Source organism: Camellia sinensis, chromosome 2, assembly GCF_055761805.1.
Source record: "Camellia sinensis isolate YWXY chromosome 2, ASM5576180v1, whole genome shotgun sequence".
NCBI classification, from domain to species: Eukaryota; Viridiplantae; Streptophyta; class Magnoliopsida; order Ericales; family Theaceae; genus Camellia; species Camellia sinensis.
In genome coordinates this window covers 82,047,708-82,060,131 of record NC_138962.1, presented here as the reverse complement: position 1 = coordinate 82,060,131, position 12,424 = coordinate 82,047,708, and the positions used below count along the sequence as shown (strand labels likewise).

Genomic DNA, 12,424 nt, shown 5'->3' with positions numbered 1-12,424 from the left:
TTGTGAAACCATCACTTCAACCTCTCTCTGCAATCCACTAACCTCTCTAGTTGTTTTCCTCTTGAGCTTCCAAGCACCCCTTGATTTTCTCTTACAATAATTTACCCCTTCTTTTCTTTTTGTCAATTTTTTTTTTTTTTAGTTCTAATAATTGGGTCAATCTTACCCTTGATTTTTTCACACTATGACAATTTAATCTAATTGATAACATCATTTTAAAATTTAGACTGAAATCAAAGAGTAAAATAATTTATTCATTAAAGTAGTGTTTGATTCATTGAAATTAAATGATTATTCTACCAAAATATTCATTTTCGCATTTGAAAAAAATGTTGTGAATGAAATCATCTTTCACCATTATATAGGAATGATGCCTATAGAATGATCATTATATTTCATTTCATCTCATTCCAATAAACCATACAAAGCAGTGAACCAAATAGAGCTTAAATGATTGAGATTAGCATACAATTTGATGAAATGGTTCATTTCCCTGTGAGTGGATTATTTTTCTCTTTATTTTTATTCAATTTAAGTTTTTAACAGATATTGTCAATTTGTTAAATTGATAGAATTCAAAAAAGTAAATATAAAATTGATATAATTAGAATTATATGGACCAAATTAACACAAAAGATAAATTATTATAGGTATAATTTGCCAAAAATCAATATATGACTTGTATTCATTACGAGTGTGGTGGTAACTTCTGTATGCACATTTATATGAATTTTCTAAGCATTAGTATTTCTTATAGTTCATTAATTGAATGGTAAAATCTTAACTTAATAATTTTGAGATTATGGATTCAAGTCACCGGACAATCACTTTGTACACTATGCTAAGGATTAGGTGTGTATCCAATCTTTTCCTTCCTAAACACACATTAATATGTACTAATTGATATAATTCTCATATTTTGTGTGTTCTCATCAATAGAGATTTCTTTTGCCGTTCAAAAAAAAAAATTGAGCTTTTTTTTTTTTTTTTTAAGTATTTCTTGTAAAAGAACAAAAGATTCCAATAAATTGTCCTCATTTGCAAAGACAAATTAGTAGTTTTAAATCAAGAAAGTGTACAGCTGGCTTTTTTTTTATTTTTTTTGTATGAAAGGTGTGATAAAACAGAACACAGACAAGGGGCAATTCCTAAAAACCCAAAAAACTTAGGGGTATATACTAGATAGTATAGACTATAGTAGATAGCAACAGCCAAGAAGAGTCTCCTAAGAAACAATATATTATTTTTAATATTTTCACAATAAAAAGCCAAACAAGACCTGTTTGTTTCTTTCTTGTGTTTCTTGTCACAACAAGAGCTCTCTATCCTAACCAGAAATGAAGGAGAATTTCCTGGTTTTTGTCTTCCTCTAGGAACAGCAAATCCCAAGTTTTGTGTTTCATCCCAAAAAAACAAATATATATTAAAGAATAGGAATTAGAAACACACAAACACTTCCATTAGATAGAGCACCAACAACAAGAAAAAGAGTGAGAGAAAGAGAAAGAAAACAAAAGGCTATTGAAAAGAGAAGAGAAGAGAAGAAAGACAAAAGGCTTTTTTATCTTTCCTTCTCTTGTTTTGCTTTGTTTTTTTTTTTTTTTTTGTGGCTATCTTTCAATGTCCAACATCTCAGGTGATGATGGTGGGAGCTTCTCTTCTGGCAACACTTGTTTTTCACAACAACAAAAGCAATTTAATCACTTGAATGGATCAAACTTTGTGCCCTCTTCAAGTACCAGTAATAGTAATGGATCCACTTCTCAACAACAACAAGAGCAGCAGCCTCCAACTGTCAAGAAGAGAAGAAGTCTGCCAGGAAATCCAGGTCCAGTTAGTTCATTTCAATTGTTTTATTTTTTTATTTTTATTTTTTTTCCTTGATTACTATATATTAATTCTAGTCCATGTTTGAAATTTGATTCATCTTTCTTCATTCGATCGCTTCTCGGTGATTCAATCTAATAGAATTTTGATCTTTAGGGGCTAAACTAAAAGGAAATTGAAAAAAAAAAAAAAACAAGTAATCCAATGTTTCTGGATACTATTTTTTATGAGTATTTCTACATATTTTCTGCGTAATTTTTTTTTTAATCTTTTGCGACTGGATCTATATCTAATGATAGTTCGAATTTTCTCTTAACAATAATTAATTGGTCTTATTGGTTTATGAAAATGGAAAATCAAAAATTTAGCTTTTGAAAAGCTTCAAGTTGCATGTTTGGTAGTTAGTTCAAAGGTATTGTATTGCTTTGAAACAAAAATAATAAATAAATAAATAAATAAGAAATAAAATAGTGAACTTAGAGGATATAGATTTGATTATATCACAAGAAGGCCATGCAAGATAGTATCTTTTTGTTATTATTATTATTTTATTTTATTTTTTTGAGAAGACTTGTTGAGCTGAAAAAATAGGGTTTAGAAATGGAGAATTATTGGTGTGTAGTGTAGGTTGTTGAAGTGGTTCAATTATTGGATGGGGGGTTACAATAATTGGAGTAAACTGTTTGCTGGCCTACATTGCCTCTCCTTTTTCTCTTTATTTTTGTTTTTAACTCTTTCAGGAAATGAAATCATATATTCTTCTGCATGGAATCTCTCTGTCTCTCTGTGCCAAAGATTTTTTTATGGATATCCATATTGTTGATAAAATGTGTTTATCAACAGCTAATTACATAATTAGTAGATGAGACTAATTGTCTTCAAAGTTTAAATTGTTAAGAATCAAATTTAATATGCAACCAACATAATTAGTGGATGAGATTTAAATTGTTAAGAAAAAGGTTTATTACTGTATAACAATCCAACACTTTTTCTCACAAGCGAGTGTGAACTTAACTAGCACATTGAAAGAGGAGCATGGCAAGTGCATAAAATACACGAAAATACGCGCGCGCGTGCACACACACCCCAAAAAAAAAAAAAAGTACATTACAATTGTAGAAATAAGGAGACAACAAAATTTGAATTTGGGATTTTTTGAAACTAGAGGCCTTGGTACATCAAACTACAACTAGAATGTAAAAATAAATAAATAAAGTGACTCCATAAAAATAAATAAAGAATAAAATATTTTATGGGATGATGTTTTATTGTATTTGAGGATATCTCTTACAATTGAATTAAGAATATGAAATCAACAAATAATGTTCCAAACCTTTTCTTTGAGAAAAACAAAAAAATATATATAAAATAAAATAAAATTGCAACTATTTAATTGGATCAATCCAATATCATGACTTCTAGATTTTAACTTCTCCATTTTCTTCTTTTCTTCCTTGTTGTTATCTTTTTTTTTTTTTTTCTTGCTTTGGTCAATCATAAGTAACTATTGTTAATGAAAAATGAGAGGTGCATATAAACTTATCAGAAACAGTATGTACTCAAAAGAAATACCCAAAAAAAATACACAAAATGGTATAAATTTAAATTTAATGTAGTTGAGTAACAACTAAAATGAATCTAAACCATGCATTTCAAATTCTAAACATTTTTTTGTGTATTTTTTCCTGACTAAGTATCTTTTTTGTAAATTTATTAATATGGATTGAAATTAACTTATACATCACTCATTTCTTTTTTTTTTGTTTTTCCTTTTTTTCTTTTTTTGGTTTTATGGAAATGTTCATGCAGACCCAAATGCTGAAGTCATTGCTCTATCACCAAAAACCCTAATGGCAACAAACCGATTCGTGTGTGAAATTTGCAACAAAGGGTTCCAAAGGGACCAGAACCTTCAATTACATCGGCGAGGGCACAATCTTCCATGGAAGCTTAAGCAAAGAACGAGCACAGAGATACGAAAGCGCGTCTATGTTTGCCCTGAAACTACCTGTGTCCACCACAACCCGGCACGAGCACTAGGAGACCTTACCGGCATTAAGAAGCATTTTAGTCGAAAACATGGTGAGAAAAAATGGAAATGTGAAAAATGCTCAAAGAAATATGCAGTGCAATCTGATTGGAAAGCTCATTCAAAGACTTGTGGTACAAAGGAATACAAATGTGACTGTGGCACCATCTTCTCCAGGTTTGTATCCAAATAAATGAAATAAAATAAAATAAAACCTTATTTTTCAATTGGAGAATGAAATTTAAAATATACATATAGATTAGTGCTTAAAATGACCCATCTTTCTCGAACTAGATTTTCCTTGTCATGGCACATCAATTTTTTTTTTTTTTTTTTTTTTTCCTTTTGGATTCATTAGTTAGAGCCACATATGGTTTAAGGAGACTGGCATAGGTTTGGCATGGGATCCTACAATGTATCTAGAATTTTTTTTTTCTAATTATCTGGTTTTTAGGGAATTCTATGTTGGCATTATGCCCAACTATAGGGACCTAAATACTTATACGGTTTTAAAAATAAGGAAATGGTGAAGAATTGAGAAGATTTCATTGAATGAACACATGGCCACGTGGCTTTCCTGAGCCTGTCATTATTTATGGTCTCAATACACTCACAGTCATACAATATGATAAGAATCTCAAAATACACAAAGTTTAAAGGTAATGGCTTCTCTATAGTTTGGGCATATACTGGAAGTGTTTTCCGAGCTTCAAGATTGTGCCAAATTGGCATTTTTTTTAATATAAAATATAGATTTTGATTTTGTCTACTCATTAATATGACAAGGCTAGGTTTGACCTCCTTTAAAAAATTTAAAAAGTCACTATCCTATTTAAGTCACATTACCTTTCTAATATATCGTTTTAAACTCGACCCATATTTTATAAAAAGTCAAAAAATACACTTATTTACAACATCCTAAACAATCCCTAAATATTGGGTCGATCATTTTACTTGAATCTAATATTGAGTTTGTAAATAAGTTAACAAAATTTGATTCATTAATTTACAAAAAGTATTGACTTGATGAGCATCGGTTGCTCATACTGAAAGTCTCTAAATTAAAGAGAAACTAAATCCAGTTTTACAACACGATGTTACAACTGAAAATGCATCGAGGGTTGAGATTTTAGGGATATGATCCCGTGCCGATAGATTTTTGCTTCTTAGTGTGAACTACTTCATCATTTAAAAGACCAATATTTATATTTTAGGATAAATTATATTGAAAGTTCTTATATTTTGTCTCTCATGTTATTTTGATCCTTACACTTTTAATCTATTTAATTTTAAATTTTGTGTTAATTTGGTCCAATTGACATGCCATTAGGGTTTTTTTTACGAAAAATAACATTAGTTGTTTGAAGTTAACTTACTGAATTGATTAAGCTTATAATTTTTTTTCCTAAAAACATGATACATACTAGTCATGTACATATTTTTCATAAAATAATGTTTAACAATTATAATTAATTGGACTAAATTAAGATCAAATAAAAAATTTAAGATTAAAATTAAACCAATTAAAATTACAAAAATCAACATAACATAAGAGTCAAAATATAAGAATTACGAATATAATTTATTTTGTTATTACAACTATTCGCAACTATAAATCATTCTTTAATGCTAAGTTGTTGCTGAGCAATCGATCCTCCTCAATATATATGTAGTATATTCCAGATTTAATCGCTAGGTGGCTTTGTCAATAGGCCTAGTTTGACGAATATGCTCGTAATAAAAAAGTGATTTTATTTGAAGTCTTGTCGTATCAATAATTAAATTTGTTTTGAACTAAATAATTAAACATATTTAAAATTAATATATTATATTACTAGGATGATTACTACATACTACTACTTTATTTAATAGTAATAACAATTCCCAATGCCTTGGCCAAAGTCTTTGTGGTCCGCATTCATGAATTTTGATGATTCTCATATATCCCATGTATTCTTCATTATATCATCTAATATAGAATATTTACCGAGAAATTTATCTAGAATATAGTCTAGATTTATTTTATATGTAAATTTCACAACATACAAATTAAATTTCACAACATACAAATTAAATTTGAGCTCAAATTTAATTTGTATGTTGTGAAATTTACATATAAAATAAATCTAGATACTTCTCATTCTAATTAAAATTATGAGAAATTGTTTTTGGATATACAATTTTACCGTGAGTTTTATATATACACATGAATATTTTTGTATGAAATTATGAAAAACTGAAAGGAAAATTGAAATTTGTAAGAATGATATAGTATAGTAGCCTTTCTCTTCTTATATATGGTTTATAAAACAAAGACCAACTCATAACTCATTATTCTATTGTTTCACAGAAGAGATAGCTTCATAACTCACAGAGCATTCTGTGATGCCCTGGCTGAGGAAAACAACAAAGCAAACGAAGGCCATCATGGCCATATCCCAGATCTCATCACCACCACCACCACCACCAACACTGCGCCACTGCCTATGAACACCTCCATCACATTACCTGAATTTACCCAACTTGACATCAAAATCCCTATAAAGCCAATAATACCTCCAAAACCTGTAAACCTATCAGCAGCAAATGGAAGCATCTTCCCAAGTACTACTAACTCAGACACCCTCTTTGGCAGCCCAAGACCACCCATCTCTCCTTCCTCCTCCACCCTCCAGCTCAGCAGCGCTGTCAACTCATCGCTATGCTCCTCAGCTGCGGCTGCCATGTCAGCAACCGCCTTGTTGCAGAAGGCAGCTCAAATGGGTGCAACTGCAAGTTCTAATATGAACTCACCGATGATGCAGAAGAGCTTTGTTACGAGCATGGCGCCTTCATCGTTCAATGGAATGCCACCATACGATCATCAGATTCATCGTCATATCCAAACACAAAATTATCATCATCATCATGAGCAATCACAATCACTTCTAGCTGGTGTCATTGGTGGATCGTTTGCCACCCAATTCAATATGGGAAGGTACATAGGAGGACTGAATAATCAAAACCATGGATTTTTGGGAAACTTGGAAGAGAATGATAGCGGTCATAATGTTTTACATGGTTGTACGCCTGAGAGTAGGACCGAATTGTTTTCAAGTTTTATGGGTAGCAATGGACACGATGATATGACAACAGTTGATTATTTAGGGATTGGAGGAACCAGGCCGAGGAATTTTCATGGACAACAAAACCATGGAGGAGTGGAGGAGTATGAAGCAATGAGTACACAGCAGAGAATGCAAGGTTTGAGTCAATTTCAACAGCAACAAATGTCTAGTGGGCAAGTAACATGTGAAAAATCAATGTGGAATGTTTGAAATTATGATTATGTATTTGTTTTTTTTTTTTGGTGTAACTCATGTATTATGGAAGAAGCAGCAATAATGTTTTGCTGGAAATAAGACAATTAGGGCACAACAATGCTCTCAAAACTATTTTTTTTAATCATATTTTATTTATTATCTTATATGTCAACATTATATTGATAATTAACAAGCATTTGTAATGAGATGTTGTAAATCAATACAGTATTGACATATAAAATAATATATAAAATATAATAAGAAAATGTGATCGTGATAATGGTATTGTTAGAGGGCGTTGGGCTTGTAAGTGCAATTCAAACTCTTTGATCGCACAAGTGTAACTGTATAGTAGAGCTGATTTGAAAGAATCAATAGTGTTTTTCGATATTAGGTAGGTTGAGAGGGACATATTTATCAAACTTGACTCGAATTAAATGTGGTTTTCTTAGGATTTCCTTTTAATGTTCCACTTCCATCAATTTTTTTCACAAATGATTTCAATTTTTTATTTGTAAAAGATAAAATAAAAAATGAGCAACTTTATTCGGTTTTTCTTTCTCTTTATTTTTTCTTCCGTAAATTCAAAATCTAAACACAGCTTGTGTAAAAAAATAATTAATATAGTAAAATCATTCTGAATCAAATGCGAAAATATTGTATGTCACCAGCGTGGTGTATCCCTCCTTTCTCTCTCTCAAACATGTAGGCATCATATGTGCATGTTTGTGCCAAAATAATTTTAAAAAATGAACACATGCTCCACAATTCGTTACACAAAATACCACCTGTAGTCATACAGCAAAAATTTTGTTACAATAGCCTCAATTAATAATGATGCAATTTTTTTTCAAACCTTTATATTCTTTCTCTGTTTTTCATAAAATTTTCTTTCTTTTTTTATTAGCAAAAAAAGACTTTATTGTGAAAAGCAAGGCACAATACAATTACATCAATAAAGTGAGACGAATGTAAAAATATCACGATGAGCAAAATCATTCCAACTAGGTTGGCATGAAGAATATATCCTATCATTTGTTAGCACTCCAAGTTGGTGAGCAACTAACCAAAGAAACAAACAAAGCAAAAACAAAAACAACACAGCTCCACCACACACAGCACAACCACAAACCCAGGACACCAACTCAGCTACCATTCCTGATGCAGTACTACTGCACTTGTTGCAGATTCAACACAATATCATTAACAGAGAACACCACAGTGGTTGGAGAGGCCTTGATCCACAATGCTACTCTCACCTTAACAAGGTCGCACAGTTCATCCAAGTTTAGTTGAGTACCATTGAATACACACTCATTCTTATGCTTCCAAGTGAACCAGAGAATAGCCAGGGGAAGAGCCATCCAGATTTTCTTTTCCAACTTTTTCATTTTGCAACCAAACCACCATAATAGCAGCCCATTCACAGGGCCAAGCAAGACCCACTGAAAATCCCTCCATCTTACAATGTTTGACCAAAGCATCCACACAAAAGGGCAGAAAAGAAGAACATGGCCCACTGATTCAACTTCATTTTGACCAAAGACACAAGCAAGATTAATATTACCATCCATAATACCAATTCTATGAAGAAAACTAGCAGTTTTAACCTTTCTAAGCCAAGCCATCCACCCAAAAAATTACAATTTTGGTGGAGCACAATTGTTCCAAATTAATCCTATCATGTCCAAAGCAGGCCCAAGACTAGCCTCGCACCAATTGTAAACTGAAGAAATATTAAACACTCCTGAAGAATCTGCAGCCCATAACAACTCATCTGGATTATTGTTACAAAGTGAAGGTGCAATTCTAAGTAAAGTTGAGAGTCTAACCACCTCCTCCTCATCCCAAGCCAGTAATGGTCTTCCAGCACTTCCTTTAGCCTCTTGGTATGGAGTATAAAATTTTCTTTCTTGTAAAAGTAAAAATAAAAATAAAAAAAAAGGGGTAAATTCTAGCTTTTGGCAAAGAATAAGAACTACATCATGTTATTTTTACAGTGATTATCAATAATTCAACCAACTAAAGATGACCATTTTTGCTATCATCTTGATCAGTAATTATGTAGTTACATATTACAAGAATTTATATTTAATGGATTATAATATATATATGTGTGTGTGTGTGTGATCAACCACCACTAAGTGCTATCAATATCTATGCAACCATATAAGAGCAGTATACATATATATAACTATGTAGATGACAGAACATGAGTACCTACCACATTACTTATTTCATCAATTATTTCATTTGGTGGTGATTCAGTCTCAATATATATATATAGTTGGGGATCCAAGAAGATCATAACTTTGTCATTCAAAAAAACAAAATGTATATATATATATATATACAGAAATAGAAAAGAAAAGAGTGTTGAATCGAAGCCATATCATTAAGAAATCTTAATTAGTTTCATTTTTAATTTTTAAGAATTATAGATATTGTCTGGAAATTGCATGGATACGTAATTTTCTTTTATTTTTTATTTTTTAATTACCTATGGCATTAATAATTTATTATGATTATCTATACTACATAATATTTTTATAAATATAAAAACCAGTAGAGCATGAGACTAGCATGGTTTGCATCTATGTACAATGCATAACTATATTCTATATATTATATATATGTGTGTATTAGATATGCATAATCCTTTCCAAGTTGCTTAATTATATCAATACTATATTAGTCAAAGAAGACAAAAGAGAGAAGAAATTTCATTGCTTAAAATGGGGGAGAGAAAGAAAATAATTTTTATAGTAATTCTACGAATACCCAATAGTAAAACACTCTCTTTAATAGTGAATTTCAATATATGACAATATTTATTTGTAGTTGATTATGTGTAAATTAATTTAATGCTTATCCCCAATGAACCAAACTAATCTTGTGGAAAATAGTAGGGTGAGTATAGTCTAGGTTGGTTCAGTTTGGGATAAAATCAAGACCAATTAGTTGTCTACAGTTTCACAAAAATTAGAACCAATACAATCTATTTAAATCGTGGAACCAATTTGAACCAAATCATTTAAACACGGTTCAACTCGATTTGGAACAACGGATTCATATAATCTATTTTTTTTTTTTTTTTGATCGGCAAAACAAAATCTTTATTGATGAAACATACAAATTATGCAATATTACATCAATAAAGAGGAGCTTGGAGCTCAGAAAAAAGTTCCAAGCGCCAGTTGGTGAGGAACCAACAAAAGAGAGCAAGATAAAAGACAAACAAATAGATGAACTAGTCTATAACATGGAACTCAGAAACCAAACTAACAAATAAACTGGTAGGAGCCAAAACAGTTAATAAGACTGATAAGCACTGACTAATCCAGCAGAAGTCGACCACCATAACAGAGTTAGCCTTCCCAAACAATTCAACCCAATTCAGCCAACAATTCAGACCACCAACTAGGCACCCTAGCAGATCAGCATACACCAACATTACCAGAATACACCCAGATCAGCATACACCATAGCAGAGCAGCATACACCCACAGCAGAACAGGAAATCACCAGTAAACCAGCATACACCACACTACTCACCATGGCAGAACAGCAAACACCAACAGAGCAACATACACTAACAGCTCAACACAGACTCAGCATATACCAATACAGCAGAGCAATACAACAGCCACAATACCAGAATCCATACAGCAGCCAACACCAGAGCAATACAGCAGCCACAATAACAGGAACAACACCCAACACCAGAATCATTGTGTAGGTGTAGCATCCCCTCCCAAACACTTCCTGATTTGCCTCAGATTAAACACAAAATTCTGAACTGAAAAGTTAAAGTCATAGAAAGCAGATTTTAATCAAAAGGCAATCCTATATTTAATTAAGTCACATAGATCCACCAGATTTGGGGGAGTTGCTCTAAACACACATTCATTCCTGCACTTCCATACAGACCACATCACAACCAATGGAATCACCCTCCAAATCTTCCTTTCTTTCCTCTTTAACTTCCCCCATGCCCACCACAGTAGTAGACTCTCCACAGATCCTGGAATAGCAGCTTGGATATCCCACCAATCCAGCATTTCAACCCATACCATCCACACAAAGGGACACCAGATTAATACATGATTCACTGATTCACTGCCACTGCCACTGCCACAAAACACACAAGCTATGGAAGCATTTGGGTTAATCACCCCTACTTTTTGCAGAAATTCCTTAGACTTAATTCTTTTTTTCCACGCAAACCAACCAAAAACCTGCACCTTATGAGGTATGTACTTAAGCCAAATCAATTTAGTAATACTCATAGTGGCACCTGTATTATCCACTCCCCACCTATATAAATCTGCTACTGTTAGTACCCCAGCAGATGATGCTAACCAAGTAGGCCGATCATCACACCCTGGACACACTGCAGGAGCCCCCAGCAGATAATTAAGAAGTCTAGCTAGCTCCTGCTCCTCTCACTCATATAACCCCCTTCTAAATTCAAAGGACCAGCCACCCACTATTCTTTTATTATCAGCCAAAATTCTTAAGAATTCCTTTTTATCCAAAGACAACCTATATCCAAAGACAACCCACTATTCATATAACATTTTCATTTCAACATTAATTTGCCCATAATTTTTCTAAACATAAACGTGCATATTATTCCATTATTAATTTAAACAAATATAATATCTAATTCCACAGCAGCAATAGTAGCAGTCATCACCAAATTCCAAAAAAAAAAAAACACTAAAATAGGTTCCACCATTACACCATTGCAAAACTAAAACTAAAAAATAATACAACAATAGCAACAAAGGGGGCTATTGCACACACACAGAAAAGAAGAGAATGAAATGTCATGAACTAGGGTTTTGGTTTTATATATAAGAGGTAAGATATGTATCAAGGGTGTATGGTATGAATATAATATGTATCAAGGGTACAGGATAGTATGTATCTAGAACCAGATCATGGATTCAAAAATTCAATCCAAACCTACCAGATTGGACTGGACCAGTTCGATTTACAAATTTTACAAATTCCTTGCTCAATCTTAGAAAATAATATAAAAAAGACTGACCTAGTACCTGTAGACACCCCATTTTTTACCGACCTTAAGACTCAAACGTCACCAATTGAGCGCTCAGTGATGATGCATATTGTGCTCGTTCTGAGGTTTCAAAGTCTCGGCTACGAGCCTTGCCTCCGAACTTCGGGACTCTTTTGTGCTTTGCCTCGATTTGTGAACCAGGTCCTGTTTTCTCTGTTTTCTCTTCCCGAAGGGAGGGAG

At 32.3% G+C, this 12,424-nt stretch overlaps 2 protein-coding genes across 2 annotated transcripts; one reads left to right on the top strand and one right to left on the bottom strand.

The window, feature by feature from the left end:
• The first annotated feature begins 1,130 nt into the window (after positions 1–1,130).
• LOC114257139 (zinc finger protein GAI-ASSOCIATED FACTOR 1) lies at positions 1,131–7,325 on the top strand. Its single transcript, XM_082914941.1, has 3 exons — positions 1,131–1,828; positions 3,637–4,033; positions 6,207–7,325. Exons 1-3 carry the CDS (start codon positions 1,621–1,623, stop codon positions 7,171–7,173), a joined length of 1,572 nt encoding a protein of 523 aa, XP_082771067.1. The 5' UTR covers positions 1,131–1,620; the 3' UTR covers positions 7,174–7,325.
• A 1,002-nt stretch (positions 7,326–8,327) lies between these two features.
• Positions 8,328–8,786, bottom strand: LOC145814783 (uncharacterized). The gene has a single exon (XM_082911746.1). The coding sequence runs from the start codon at positions 8,784–8,786 to the stop codon at positions 8,328–8,330; it is 459 nt and encodes a 152-aa protein (XP_082767872.1).
• Positions 8,787–12,424: the final 3,638 nt, after the last annotated feature.

Coding starts and splice junctions, on each gene's coding strand:
- LOC114257139 (XM_082914941.1), top strand. CDS start 1,621: ATGTCCAACATCTCAGGTGATGATGGTGGGAGCTTCTCTTCTGGCAAC. Junction 1,829..3,636: donor AAGTCTGCCAGGAAATCCAG/GTCCAGTTAGTT, acceptor ATGTTCATGCAG/ACCCAAATGCTGAAGTCATT. Junction 4,034..6,206: donor TGTGGCACCATCTTCTCCAG/GTTTGTATCCAA, acceptor ATTGTTTCACAG/AAGAGATAGCTTCATAACTC.
- LOC145814783 (XM_082911746.1), bottom strand. CDS start 8,786: ATGGCTTGGCTTAGAAAGGTTAAAACTGCTAGTTTTCTTCATAGAATT.